At 45.2% G+C, this 15,370-nt stretch overlaps 1 protein-coding gene across 1 annotated transcript in view; it reads right to left on the reverse strand.

Annotated features, from left to right (window-relative positions):
- The window catches only part of LOC141344169 (tensin-3-like), a 55,701-nt gene that overhangs the window by 19,117 nt on the left and 21,214 nt on the right, over window positions 1-15,370 (reverse strand). Inside the window, exons 13-16 of the mRNA XM_073848957.1 lie at window positions 10,521-11,252; window positions 9,325-9,576; window positions 6,964-7,097; window positions 6,060-6,171 (exon numbers count right to left, since the gene is read on the reverse strand). Of these exons, the coding sequence (XP_073705058.1) occupies window positions 6,060-6,171; window positions 6,964-7,097; window positions 9,325-9,576; window positions 10,521-11,252 (1,230 nt within the window). The remainder of the gene's footprint in view (window positions 1-6,059; window positions 6,172-6,963; window positions 7,098-9,324; window positions 9,577-10,520; window positions 11,253-15,370) is intronic.

The following is a 15,370-nucleotide window of genomic DNA, read 5'->3' on the forward strand; positions in this document are numbered from 1 at the left end:
CATCCGTGATCCATCTACTGATAGCTCTGATCGTGCCACATGCTTCCTTTGTGGCCGTATGTGCCCAGTGCGCATACTGGACAGATATACTTCCCATTGGTCGCACTCCAAGAATGGAGGTAATAGAGGCTTGAGACCCCTCAGGGTCTCAACCTGAGTGCACCACCGAGGAAACCATACCGACGAGCCACCACGAGGGGCGTGGTAGGCCAATAAGCCGCCACGAACACCCTCAAGATGGAGTGGGCTGGTTTAGTGGGTTTGCGGGGACTCTAGTACTGTACCAGCGGGCAGTAACTTGGTCTAGATGGTGTTCATGACACCATGAAGCAAACAGGTTCCACTTAGGGTTTCCTCGTAGAGGGAGCTCTGGATAGGAGCAGGGTCTCAACAACCTCGGTTGAGAGACCCGAGTCTATGAGTTGCGCCCCCCCAGGGGCCATGCTCATACCTTTCCACCTCTCCATGTGGGGGTAGCAGGCCGCGCCCCCAGCTTGAGAGGGAAGGTCCAAGACCATGGTTGGACTAGCCGTGACGATGCCGGCATGCTCTTTCCAGAACTCCAGGGTGCACAGTGATCGGGAGAATGCGTACAGACGCAGCCTCGGCCACGTCTGTACTATGGCGTCCAGTCCGGGCGGACCTGGAGGCACTAAGGAGAACCAGAGAGAACCTTGCGATATCTATCGAGTCGCCAGAGGTCCCATAGTCTCCATGCTTCATTACTTCCTGATGAAGCCTCGATCTCCCGACCGTGGAGGAAACGTGTGACCAGGGGGCTCTTGCCCACTGAGAGGCCACCTAGAGGGGCGTGGTAGGCGCTTATAGCCGCCACGTAACCTTCAGGGTGGAGTGAGCTAGCCCTGTGGAAAGGCGAGACTGTAGGAACTCCAGAACTGTACCAACCGGGCAGTTGACTGGGTCTAGGTGGCGCTCGCGGCACCATCTCGCGAATAAGTTCCACTTAAGGCCATACAGTTTCCTCGTAGAGGGAGCTCTGGATTGGAGAAGGGTCTCAACCACCTCAGTTGGGAGACCCGCTCCTATGAGTTGTGCCCCCTCAGGGGCCACACCCATAACCTCCATTTCTCTGGGTGGGGGTGGCATATTGCGCCCCCAGCCTGAGACAGGAGGTCCCTCCTGACGGGAATCTCCCATGGAGAGCCGTCGAGGAGAGATACTAGGTCCGAGAACCATACTCGTGCCGGCCAGCGCGGGGCTACTAGTAGCAGCCGCACTTGAAACCGACGGACCCGTTCCAGAACTCCCGGGAGCAGAGCGATCGGGGGAAAGGCGTACAGACGCAGCCTCGGCCACGTCTGTGCCATGGCGTCCAGCCCCAGTGGAGCTGGAGGAACTAGAGAGTACCAGAGGGGACAGTGCGATGTCTTTCGAGTCGCAAACAGGTCCACCTGTGCCTGGCCAAATATTCTCCAGATCTGCTTCACCACCTCTGGGTGAAGCATCCATTCCCCGGGCCTCAGCCCCTGCCTTGACAGGACGTCTGCTCCCACGTCCAGAGATACTGGACTGCTCTCAGGGAGAGAAGTCTTTCCTTAAGACCATAGGAGGATCCGGTACGTCAGCTTATATAAGGGGCGTGAGCGGATACCTCCTTGATGATTTATATAATAAATCCCCGCAGTGCTGACTGCAGCACGTGACGGTTTTTGGGTCTGAAAGGAAACACTTCAGGGCGTGGAACACGGCTAGGATTGCTCCACAGGCCTGGGTTGAGCGGCCACTCATGACCGCCTCCCCATCCGGTGAGGGATGCGTCCGTCGCTAGCTTGGCGCGGCGACGAGGAGCTCCTGGAACCGGACCCTGAGAGAGAAACCAGGGTTTCTTCCACATGGCCAAGGCACGTAGGTAGCGCCGCGTGACCTTGATCTTGTGAAATGGGTTTCCCCTCAGGGAGAACCCCCTGGTTTGAGCCACCACTGAAGTGGTCTCATAAGCAGCAGTCCAAAAGGTATCTCGTTGGAAGCGGCTGCCATAAGACCTAACAGTACTTGGAACTGTTGACAGTGAGTGGCGGGCCTAGCTTGACCGCATTTACTGCAGTAAGGATCGACTCGATCCGAGCAGGTGACATTCGTGGCTGCATCGTGGTCGAATCCCAGATTACACCTAGATAAGTGGTTTTTGTAGTGAAGAAAACCCACTCTTGTTGGTGTTGAGCCTCAACCCCAATTCTTTCATGAGAGCAAGAACAACACCTCGATGTTGGACCGCTAACTGTTCTGAGCTGGCCAGAATCGACCAGTCGAGTATGCGGATGCCCTGGAGTCACGGAGGAGCCAGAGCAGCATCCACACACTTCGTGAAAGTTCAGGGTGAGAGAGCTAGGCCGAAAGGAAGTACTCTGTATTGGTGAGCTTTGCCCCTAAAAGCGAACCTGAGAAACTTCCTGTGTTGTGGAAGGATGGAGACGTGAAATCGAAAATGGGCCGAAGCCCTCCATCCTGGGAACAATGAGGTACTGGCTGTAGAACCCAGACTCTCTACACCGAGGCGGGACCACCTCGATGGCCTCCTCCCTCAGGAGAGTTCTACCTCCTGTTCGATTACCAGACCCTGCTCGGGGTTCACCAGAGCTGTGAAAATACCCCGCTGAAAGGTGGCGGCTGGAGCCGAATTGAAATTATTTGCAATAACCTTTCTCTACAGTGCGCAGGGCCCACATAGAAATATTTGGCAGTAGTTTCCACGCTGCCAGAAATTCTATTAAGGGAACCAGCCCCTCGCGGCTGGCTTCTGGATTTATCTGAGGAACTGATTCGGTGACCTGTAACAGCGAGCTGGCAGGATACACCTGAATTAGTTGCTCTTAAGACCCCCGCGGGGGTTGCGAAGTCTGTTCGCGGGAGATTGTTCCAGATCTCCAGAGGGCCGGGAAGGTGTGGTCACCGAGTTTTTCTATGGTGCACCGCAGACCTCCCCGAGAGGGGCTGCCCTCATCGGCCCTATATTTTTATGTAATTATTTTCCATAAAATCAGGGCCGTTTAGCCGAGGACCTCTTAGACCGAAGCACGACCCTCGGACCGGGCTCGGTCTTTGAAGCCCCCGGTCAGGGGTGTTGCTAATCCCACCCTCTAGGTGTCACCGGAGGGAAACGGGCTGCAACGCTCCTATTATAAGCCTCTATGTGAGGAGCTGGTACACGGCTGGGGTTTTATTTCCCGTCAAAAACCCCAGCACGTGTATCTTTGCTGATCAAGCCTGAAGTTTTCTTTAGGCGGCTTGGAGAGCAAAGACGGGGCCTTCAAGAATGATGCCAAACCGGGGGACAGATAGCTGATAGCGTCTGTTCAACCCGCGGCGTCATCTTTACTTTCTAGTTTTTTCCAGATCTAAAAAACTCAATGTAGATCGGAAAGGACAGAAAGCTCCGTTTGGAAGTGCTGACTTAGTCCGCAGGAAGCAGAACGTTTGCTTTTCTGCGGCTCATATTTGCTTATTTAGCTAATGCACAGTCAGCACAACCACCAGCTCATCATACTGAGGCGATCAGGGGGGGCGGTTGAATACTTTTGACAACGTACTTCACATCAACCTCCTTGGAGGAAGATATGGAAAGCGTTGAAAACCTTTCCTGGAGGGAAGTAACCGCATTGCGGGCTTCCTTATCCAGAAAAAGGTTTACCGATCCACCAGATAGGAGAGGAGATAGGGTATTTTTAAACACCCGTCTCCCGTCCCTCTAATAGATCGAGCCGCGATCCCAATGAGTGCAGCTACGGGGCCAGACCCGCGAGAAACGCTGGCGAAGGCTCCCTCCTCGAAGAGAGCCTTCCGTGGAGCACCCGCAGTGGAGATTTTAACACTCACACTGTGGACAGCCAGCCTTTTCGAGGGCTGACTGTGCGTGCTCTACACTCAAGCAGACCACACATAGACTGTGTGTATCCCCACCAACAATGAAGAATTGGCAGGAAGGAACACACTATCTATGCGGCTGCTTGTACCGCCTAGTTTCGTAACACTTCTTTCCCCCATGGTTGCATTTAAATGGTCATACTACTCAAATAAAAGCCGTGCAAACTGGCACGAAAAAGCAGCAGTATGACCGGGACAGACACAGACACAGAGCGCTCTCGCTGAATGACAAAAGCTGCCGCCGGCTTCAAACGCACGCGTTTTATACTTCCCGGTCGATGACGTCACCGCGCCTGTGACGTCACTCCCGTCATTTCATTGGTTGTTAGACATGATTCAGAGTGCTGCCCGCCAATGGCGTTCCCCATAGCGTTCCTGACGCGGCTCGAGTTCCCGGAAGGGAACGTATTTTTTTACCATTTTTGGGGAAAAAATTGTTGCAAAAATCAAGCAAATTATATATGAACAAATCCCTCTGTAAAAACCTCCAGGATATAGACAGCAGAGGTGGGGCCAAGTCATTGTTTTGCAAGTCACAGTAAGTCTCAAGTCAAGACAAGCAAGTCAAAGTCCTTAACAAGGCTGTTTGCCTAAATTAGTGTCTCTGTATTTATTACTACAGTAAGTTTAATGTCAGTAATAGTCTATAGTGGGCATAATTATAAAATATATAATAATTAGTGGTGTTTCATTAAGGGAATAAATTATTTTATTAATTGAACAAATAACTCTAAAAAACTTAAATAAACTGTACATAAACATTTCCTAACAAAAATTGCAAAGTAACAAGTGCGAAAAAGAAAAATGCACAAAGAACTATGAACATCTACAGATTTTTCCCTGACTTTCTCTGTAAATGAAGGGTGCACACTATTGCTGAAAAACACAATCTCTACTTAGCAGTCAGATGTCCGTATGCACAACAGATGCATAAACAAGGCCATATCTGCAGATTAAACCTTTTTTGTAGAAGCTTTTTGTTAAATTTGAACTAATAATAAATGAGCACCTCATGACTACACCATACACATATGAGAAGCTGCAAAAAACACAGGCGCAAGTGATGCAAAAAACTGTGTGACGTTAAATTTCATGTAAATATAACGGCCAATGTACTGCATCCCCCAAAATGATTGAGGTCATGTACATATATTGTTTAGTCGATATTAGGGATGCACCAAAATTAAAATTCTTGGCCAAAGCTGAACAAAATTACACACTGTTCGTGTTTTTCCCCCATGTGTTTTGCCAATTTTTTCACCATTGCATACATTAAAAGCATTCGTCTTGCTTTCAAAAGAAAAAAGTCATTTACAAAACAACAATTTAAAAATATTTACTTAACACTGAACATTATTAACATTCTAGTAGACTTTATAGCCTACCAACAAACCACAATTTAACTAATTAATAAATTTGTAAAATAATATTCTTTGTTTCTAATGTACAAATAAATGCAGTCTTGCACTTGTTAGAATAAATGTATTAATAGAGCTGTTGGAATGATTGTTAGCATTATTTTTATCTTACTTTTTTATTTTATTTGTCAGAATAACAGTAAAATTCCAACACTAACATTTCTGAATGTGGACTTTTATTTAGTGGTAAACCCGCAAGAAGAGCTCAGTCCTAGTTTTTGCTGGCAGCAGCAGATTTGTGAATGATTGTCATCTTTGGTCTTTGAACCCTGGCTAAGGAGCTGCTGTCAGAATAAACACAATTGGTGTCTGGTGTATTAGACAACAGAACGTTCTGGAGTTGATTGACTAATGGATGATTTCAGTCATCATACAGTAACCTTTCTCTTCTCATGAAGACATGCGATGCGCTTCTAAACAGTCTCTCGCTGTCGCTGCTTGGAATGATTTGTGTGTCTTTCTCAGACAGTTTTAAATGCTTCCACACTGAACACGTTTGATCATTAGTGCACGCCTCTATTTGATCACGTCACGTCACGGCATTGTTAAATATAATTTATAATTATAAATAAGACAGGCCTGTGTGTGTTAGTGTGTGTGTGTGTGTGTGTGTGTGTGTGTGTGTGTGAGTGAGTGAGTGAGTGAGTGAGTGAGTGAGTGAGTGAGTGAGTGAGTGTGTGTGTGGTGTGAGTGAGTGAGTGAGTGAGTGAGTGAGTGAGTGAGTGAGTGAGTGAGTGAGTGAGTGAGTGAGTGTGTTACCGTATGGAGTGGTTGGTGTGATGGGGAAGGCTGGTGTTGAGGGCATCACGTCGCTGCCAGTGTCCAGTGAACTGAGAGATGAGTACTGCACACCATCTGATCTGAACACATTCTGCACACACACACACACACACACACACACACACACACACACACACACACACACACACGGTCAACAGAGAACACTAGCAACACACCCAATGCAGGAATAAGAAAGCTTTTACTGATTGTGACTATGTGTGCATTGAATGAGAAGCATTTGGTGACAGTCTGTGTTCTGTGTGTGTACTTGTTTTGGACCAAATGTCTTCACTTCTATTATGAAATACTTTGCCAACCCACTAGTGGGACATCCGATTGCCCCTCACTGGTTCAAAAGGCTTATAAATCAGCCACAAGATGTTGTTGATGTAACTCTAGTGTTCTGCACATGTTTGGATGGGGATAGCAGTTAGCTGATAGAAAATATCATTAACCTGATAGAAAATCAACAGAAGTCTATATAGTGTCCTCTTTAAGATAACATGTGTGTGTGTGTGTGTGTGTGTGTGTGTGTGTGTGTACCTGGTATTCATCACGTTATGGGGACCAAATGTCCCCACAAGGATAGGAATACCAGTAGATTTTGACCTTGTGGGGACATTTCTCAGGTCCCCATGAGGAAACAGGCTTATAAATCATGCACAATGAGTTTTTTTGAGGAAGTAAAAGTGTGCACAATCTCCTGTGAGGGCTAGGTTTAGGTGTAGGGCCATAGAAAATACGGTTTGTACAGTATAAAAACCATTACGCCTATGGAATGTCCCCATAAAACATGTAAACCCAACGTGTGTGTGTGTGTGTGTGTGTGTGTGTGTGTGTGTGTGTGTGTGTGTGTGTGTGTGTGTGTGTGTGTGTGTGTCACCTGTGTGTGTGGAGCAGCAGCGGTCAGGGTGTGTGTGTCTGCTGTGTTCAGGTTCAGTGTCCAGGTCGTCTGTCCTCGTGCTCCACTGAGTTCTGTCACGTCACTCGTCTTTGGGCTCATAACGAATCTGTGCTCTGATGAGGAAAGGAAAGGAAAAGGAAAGGAAGTGAGGTGAGGCCAAGTATGGTGACCCATACTAGGAATTTGTGCTCTGCATTTAACCCATCCAAGTGCACACACACAGTAGTGAACACACACACACCGTGAACACACACCCGGAGCAGTGGGCAGCCATTGCTGCGGCGCCCGGGGAGCAGTTGGGGGATCAGTGCCTTGCTCAAGGGACTCACCTCAGTCGTGGTATTGAGGGTGGAGAGAGTGCTGTACATTCACTCCCCCCACCTACAATCCCTGCCGGACCTGAGAATCGAACCTGCAACCTTTGGATTACAAGGCCAACTCTCTAACCATTAGGCCACGGCTGCCCCACAAAGAGACATGAACACACATCTCAGATCACTGAACCATCTACAGTCCTGCATCCTAAACCAGTCATAGATTCAGACTCTGTGTTGGTGAAAGTTACTTTTAAAAGCAGGGGAGCGCAGGGCACAACCTAACACTTTTTGAATTCCTCAGTTTGTTTAAATCCACGTGGAGTTTAGAGTATAATTTTTCATCCACATTAATTTCAGACTTGTCCAGTAGAAATATGTCACTTTGTTTCATAATTACAGTGTTTAAGTTTTTTGTTATTTACCCTCAAAAGAAAGGAAGTAAAATGGTACAATGCCCTGTAGGTGGATACATTGTAACATCTGAGGGGCACATTGTAACATGACCATATGACAGCTTAAAATGTTATCTGGTCGAATGAAAAAAATATATACACGACAAACTATAATATTTTGTAAAAAAAAAAATTATTAACTTTTTCAAACAAAATAATGGTGTTTTTTTAAGAATTAAAAATTATCTAATTTTTGAGTTTGACAATGAACATATTGCAACAATGCTTGGGACGACCCTGATCACAACACACAGCTGTACAGTAGTTCAAAACAATGTGGACAAACAGATGAAACACATTTAGACATTTAGAAAAACACTCCACTGCTTCCACACACATAAACCAGCCAAAATGCTTAACGTTTCTTGAAATAATAATTTCTGAATATTAAGCATTGTCTGTCAGTCTTTATTCACCTGTTTCTTGAGGTTTCTCATTAAAATCCATAAAAGTAAATAGTGTAAATTACATCACTTATATCACAGAATATCATAGTTTAATAACAGCGGGGCATATTGTAAGGCAGTGTTACATCGTTCCCCATCTGCGCCACTGGAATATAATACAGGTGAGTGTCTTCTGCTGGTTTGCAAAGCATTAATAAACTAAATTGATAAATAAAAAATTGGAGATTAAAATAATAACAGATTTGTCTCATTTTAAATGAGACGAAAAGTTCACTTTCAGCCAGAAATGTACTTTTACTATAGTAAAATAAATATTCAGCGATATCTTCAAAAGACTTTTGAATTTTGGCGCACTTTTTTCTCTGCATAGTGTTGCTATGGCAACTAGTAAATACAGTAAATTTGGTTATGCTAGCAAGTGTGGAAATATTTAAACCACGTGTGTTATAACTAACCCTAATGCATTACTATATTACGTTACTCCTTAAAAAAGTAACTACAGGGTTCACACACCTTGGTTAACTTCACATTCAAGGACCTTTCAAGGACTGTCCAGGTCTAATACCCTCAAATTCAAGGACTTTACAAGAGGCTCTGCACCTGGTCAAGTGATGGTCCTTTGGATCTCTGGCAAGCCATTCTTTGTAATCTTCTTTGGTGAGCCAAATATCTTCAAACTTGCATTTCCAGGCATCACATTTGATCAGTTTCACACTATTTTTGCAATGTTTGGTGTGTGTCTGTGAAACATTGACGTACCATAGTAGTTTTGTGTGCGTGTAAACATCATGTCAACGTACAACACAAAGTACCTCATGCAGGAAACACTTAATGTAACGCGCGCGTAACTACCGTAAATCAAGCAAGCTAGAATGCATAGACCAGAAGTGTTGGCGAAATAACACGTTATCGGACCGAAGGGAATAATATGGATTTTCTTCTAGAAAATATTATTGCATAAAATAAATTCAACTCTGAGGTAAAATTTAAGTGTTACCAAATTTCCTTTTACAGTTATATGGGTGAACAACATGAGTACTAGTAAATGATGATAGAATGATCATGTTTGGGTGAATTAACAGGTGATTTCTTAGGTTTTAGGATTATTACGATATCAAAACTACAGATGCAGCAGTAAAGCGTCAGTATTGATGAGGATCTCACCCATCTGAAGAGTCCTGTCTCTGCCGCTGTCCGTCTGTGTGTTTCCGTTACTGTCCGCTCCGCCGGCTCTGCTGATTGAGCTGGGTTTGGTGGGAATGGGCACGAATGTGGGATCCAGGTCCAGGATGAGCTGGTTGAGCTGGTGGATGGAGTTATCGATGTCCAGCGTCAGAGAGCTGAACTCATCGTCGTGCTTCTTGTCCACGTCTTGGTTTTGAGAGATCGCTGGACTCGACGGACAGCTGTTCTGCACTGAAACGACAGAAACATCCCTCCTTCATTAAAGTGCTCTTGTATACTAATCTAATGGAAAATCAGTTTGCAGTTTAAACCAGTCTGAATAAAGGCTTCACCCACAGGAAAATTTTAAATAAACTATTTTTTAAGTAGAATTTTGTCTTGACATCAGAGTGTTGAATAGTATATAGCACTAGAACACTGTTACTGATTGCTGAAATAATCGGGGGGATTTATTTCATTTATTATTTCAGTTGGGGTAATTTTAATAAATAACAAAAAATATAAAATCACAATAAATAGCATAAAAAGTGTTAGTGCTACTGCTACATGATTTAACATCTAACATTTTTTTGAGATGCGTTGGTAGTTTAGTTGTTAGTTTCACTATATTTATCAGTTTAGGTTTTTTTTAGTGAATTAAAGTATCTTAAAAGAAGAAAGTTACTTTCATATATTAGCTAATTTACCTTTTGTTTATTGTAAAATTAAGTTGTAAACAGCCAAATATAACCTACATGAAGTAACGTTTTTGTGTGTGATTTAAAAAAAAAAAATATATATATATATATTAAGTATGTTCTTTATAATTAATTTCATATATATTTTTACTTTGTACAAATGATTTTGTGTTTGGGATTTTTCAAATAAAATAAAATTAAATATATTAAAGGCATAGAAAATTGTTTATGAGATGAGAATCCAAACAAAGTCATCCAGCCACATGTTTGTTTAGAGCTGTTTTGGCTTGTAAACAGTGCTTGCTCTGTGTAGATTTCTCTCCAGATTCAGACTAGACCACTTTTTCACTGCAGGAAGCATAATTATTATGGATAATGGACTCGTATTTTTGTTAAATGTTCAGTTTTGACTAAACAACTCCTTTAATTTAATAGAACATGAGAGAACTTAATGTGGCAGTAATAAAACAAAGTATTAAAGTAGTTAATTCTGCTCACCGGCGGCTTTAGGCAGCAGCTCCTGTATGTTGTTGTGGAAGCGCTCCTCGACGGCGTCCTCCTCTGGCAGGTAGGAGTACTGCTGAGCGGCGACCAGCTGCTGCTGATGGACCCAGGTCTGTGTGGAGTATCCTGTGTGCTGGAACGCATGTCTGGGACTCGGAGCACTGACGGCCAGCGATGCGCTCCTCTGAACGAAAGCGGCTCTGCGCTCGTACTCGTCCACTGCCGCCGCGTGTGTCTGAGGCTCATCCGTGCGGCCGGGGCTGCCGAAACCGTCGGACAGCAGCGAGTTCTGACTGCTCTTGTGATAGGACGAGGAGAGAGTGCCCAGACTGTCCACGCTGTGCAGGTCGTGCCGTGAGGTCAGAACTTCGTCGTCCAGGATGTCGGTCTCACGCTCTTTTGGTTTCGAGCGTCCGTTCAGGAGGACTGGCGCGGGGCTCACGGGAGGCTCCGTCACAGTGCATACTCGGTTCATCTCTTCCAGGCCGAAGCCGCTGAGCAGCCGCTTGAGCTCCATGCGCTCCTGCTGGCTGGGTAGCGGGGTTTTGGGGCAGCAGTCTGTGCGCAGCGAGGCGCTGGACAGGCCAGAGTCTGTGCTGGCGGAGAGTGTGTGGTCAGGGCTGGAGGAGGTGCTCTGCTGCGCTCTGGAGAGAGTGGCGCTCCTGCTGCTGTTCCTCCTCACAGAGCAGCGCTCCAGCGTTGGAGCAGGAGGCTGGACAGGAGCCACTGGAGAGAGGAGATGAACGTGAATCACTGATCACAAACACTACATGTAGGAATCAAGGGTCATTATACAGTGAAGAAACTCAGCAGCAATATGCAATCTCAAATGTTCACTGTCATCCACTAGGGATGTAACGATTTTATCAAGATCATGATTTTGCAATAAGGTGTTACGGGCAAAAAGTGTAGTTTTTCAAATATATTTAAATGTCTTATTCTAACATAAAAGGTCTTTAAAGGTGCCATAGAGTGCATTAATACAAGATTTTAAACTCTGATATCGACATAGAAGGTATATGGCATAGGAAAGGGCAAATATTCTCCAGAAATGGTTTTACAAGTCCATTTATAACCCTAGCATTTGTCCCTAGAATGATATGGTCTGTTACTACCTTATGTGGAAGGTTCATGAATAATAATGATGAGCTCTGCTCTAATTGGCTGTTTCACAGAGCGGCTCATTTAGCTCTCACAGCAATAAGGAAACACATGAAGGAAAAATCCGTTTTGAATTCACAATAACTTTTTATTTTCACTTTTGCAATCGCAGGTGCTCTGTGTAAGATTATACTACAGCGGAAGTACTGACCACATTTGACAAGTTTAGATGCTGTCAGCAGTGATCAGGATCTGCAAATCATTCGCCATTGTCCGCGCAGTCATCTCTCCTTACTAAGTGAAATCTTCTGGTCTTCAATGAGCCCAAAAAGGCCCATGTCACACCTCTCTTCATATCACTGCACTGGCTACCGGTTACAGCACGCATCAAATTCAAGACACTGATGCTGGCATATAGGACAGCCACCGGATCATCACCTGCCTACCTCCATTCACTACTACACATCTACACTCCTTCCAGAAGACTGAGATCCTCTAGTGAAAGACGCCTCATTGTACCACCACAGAGAGGTATTAAATCACTGTCCAGAACATTCTCGTTCAATGTCCCTGCCTGATCTTCCCACCCCTATCCGGAATGCAGACTCCTTAACAGCTTTCAAACGATTGCTGAAAACCCATCTTTTTCGACACTATGTGACTCAATAAAAAAAAAAAAAAAACATTCTCCTCTCTTCTTGATCCTCCCTTCTAGCCTGTTTTTCCTCTCTTTCTTGATCTTCTCCTTCTAGCCTGCACTCTTCTAACAATGCCTGATATATGGTATTTTTGAGCACTTCCTATGTTGATCTGCCTCCTTAGGATGAATCACTTGTTGTATTCCCAAATTTGTAAGTCGCTTTGGATAAAAGCGTCGGCTAAATGAATAAATGTAAATGTAAATGTAAATCTTATGTACTGCAATGTAACAGGCAGATCACCTTATTTGTTTTCCATGCCTTTCTGAGTACAGACACCAACCCATCCCTGCACTTAACATCTCCTGCACAACCTGGAACATCATATTTATTCAAATGATCTGTCATTTTTGCTATTGTCCTCGCTTTGTTTTTGCACAATAGCCTATCTGCAGAACTTCTTATGATTGGGCGATGCAAATGTTTGGTGCGTTACTATTAATTTCGGTTCTCGATCTCAAGAACACCGATCCCTACCATCTCTGAGAAGCCTGTGAAAAGCCTGGGGAGGTACTTTGACAGCAGCCTCAAGGACACAGCTTCAATAAAGAACACCTGTGAGGAGTTGGAGAAATGGCTGAAGAGCGTCGACAAGACAGGCCTACCCGGCAAATTCAAGGCGTGGATCTACCAGCACGGGATTCTGCCGAGGATACTGTGGCCCCTGCTTCTCTATGAATTCCTGATCTCCACCATTACAGACCTGGAGAGGAGAGTCAGCCGCTACCTGAGGAGATGGAGCTTAAGCAACATCGCACTCTATGGAAACAGCCGCAAACTGACACTACCTCTGAAATCCATCGAGGAGAAGTTCAAGGTTTTGCGTGCAAGAGAGGTGCTGCAGTTCCGGGAATCAACAGACCCAAAAGTCTCTGGGGCAGGGGTGGTAGTCAAGACTGGCAGGAAGTGGAGAGCAGAGGTGGCAGTGGAGCAGGCAGAGTCCCGTTTGTGCCATGGAATCCTTGTGGGAACTGTGGCCAGAGGAAGGGCTGGACTAGGAGCCGTTGCAGCCCCGCGTTATGACAAAGCGCGGGGGAAGGAGCGGCGGCAACTGGTTCAGAAGGAAGTCAGAGCAGCTGTGGAGGAGGAGAGAACCCGCAGGGCAGTGGGGATGAGACAGCAAGGCGCATGGACTAGATGGAAGCAAGTTGTGGAGAGGAAGATCTCGTGGACTGACCTGTGGCGGGCAGAACCACATTGCATCAAGTTCCTGGTCCAGGCGGTCTATGATGTTCTTCCCAGCCCATCCAACCTGCACTGCTGGGGTTTGGCCGAATCACCAGCATGCCCCCTCTGCGAGAAGAACAAGGGGACCCTTGAGCACGTATTGTGTTGCTGTCCAAAAGTTCTGGGGGAAGGCCGATACCGCTGGCGTCATGACTAGGTGCTCAAGACCATCACAGAGAGCATCTCTAGTGCTGTTTCCATCTGCCAAAAGTCCAGACCCAGGAAGCAAACCATCAGCTTCATTAGAGCCGGAGAGAAGCCAGGAACAAGGAAAGGAGCAGCAGGGCTTCTCCAAACTGCACAGGACCGGCAGCTGTCAGTAGACCTGGGCAAGCAGCTCAAGTTCCCCCAGCATGTAGTCAAGACCTCACTCAGACCTGATGTCATCTTGGTATCTGAGGCAACAAGAAATGTTGTCATGCTGGAGCTCACTGTGCCATGGGAGGAGCGAATGGAGGAGGCCTTTGAGCGGAAAAAGGGGAAGTACCAGGACTTAGTCAGCAACTGCCACGAACAAGGCTGGAAGGCAAGGGCATATACTGCACTTGGCATCACAGGCGAAAGGAGGAGAAGAGCCATCTGTAACAGCACAGAGACAGCGGAGAAAGCCTCTAGGTGGCTCTGGATTAAGAGAGAGGAACCGTGGTTGAGCTGCCAGGGCACAAGCTGAGGCCTGATCAACCAAAGCTGGGTCGCCTGAGTGAGGGTGTCTGATGTTCGAGAGACCCGAAGACATACCTCTACCTCAAGTGATACCACACCTGCACTAAACCTCAGCTTTCAGCACTAGTGATACTAGTTATTTTTGCAATCTAAATGACAGAGTTTCTCTTGGTCACACGTGCTGTTTCTATGCTTATTTTTAAAATAAGTGTTTAACAGTGGAATTCATGGTGAAAATCTACATTAGGCATGATGCTGTTGTCCTTGTGGTCTGTTGGTTCGGTTCCTGTCCTATAACTATTATAACAAAAGACTTTTATAGTAAAATGAATGGAAAAACTACTTGCAAACCCAGCAGTGCTAAAAAAAAGTGGATGGCACCACTGCAGTCTATAATTATGAGAAAGTCTAACCACTATGTGCCTGATGAAAACCTAAAGTAACCCTACATTAAACACTGGTCAACAGCTTCAGCCGCAAAAGTTACTCATGTGTTGACTGAAGAGCAAACATCTTGATGACTATTGAGAAAGATGATGAAGACTGATAAAACTCACTGCAGACATTCACAACTTACCACTTTGTCCATTACACCTCTCTTCTCTACCCAAACACACTCATATGTGACCCTGGACCACAAAACCAGTCATATAGTCAATTTTTTGAAATTGAGATTTATGCATCATCTGAAAGCTGAATAAATAAGCTTGTTAGGATAGGACAATATTTGGCTGAGATACAACTATTTGAAAATCTGGAATCTGAGGGTGCAAAAATATATTGAGAAAATCACCTTTAAAGTTGTCCAAATTAAGTTCTTAGCAATGTATATTACTAATCAAAAATTTAGTTTTTATATATTTACGGTAGGAAATTTACTAAATATTTTCATGGAACATGATCTTAATATCCTAATGAATTTTGGCATAAAAGAAAAATCGATCATTTTGACCCATACAATGTATTTTTGGCTATTGCTACAAATATACTCGTGCTACTTACGACTGGTTTTGTGCTCCAGGGTCACATATCTCCTGTCTGCATGCAGTGAAGCAGTGATTAGTGTGAGCTGTTTTTTCCTCACAGGTGTGTGTTTGTGCTCCAGTAATGTGCTGTTCATCTGTGCTTGTTGAGTAAGTTCACTGAGACTCAGGG

Source organism: Garra rufa, chromosome 10 (assembly GCF_049309525.1).
Source record: "Garra rufa chromosome 10, GarRuf1.0, whole genome shotgun sequence".
In the NCBI taxonomy this organism is placed as follows: Eukaryota; Metazoa; Chordata; class Actinopteri; order Cypriniformes; family Cyprinidae; genus Garra; species Garra rufa.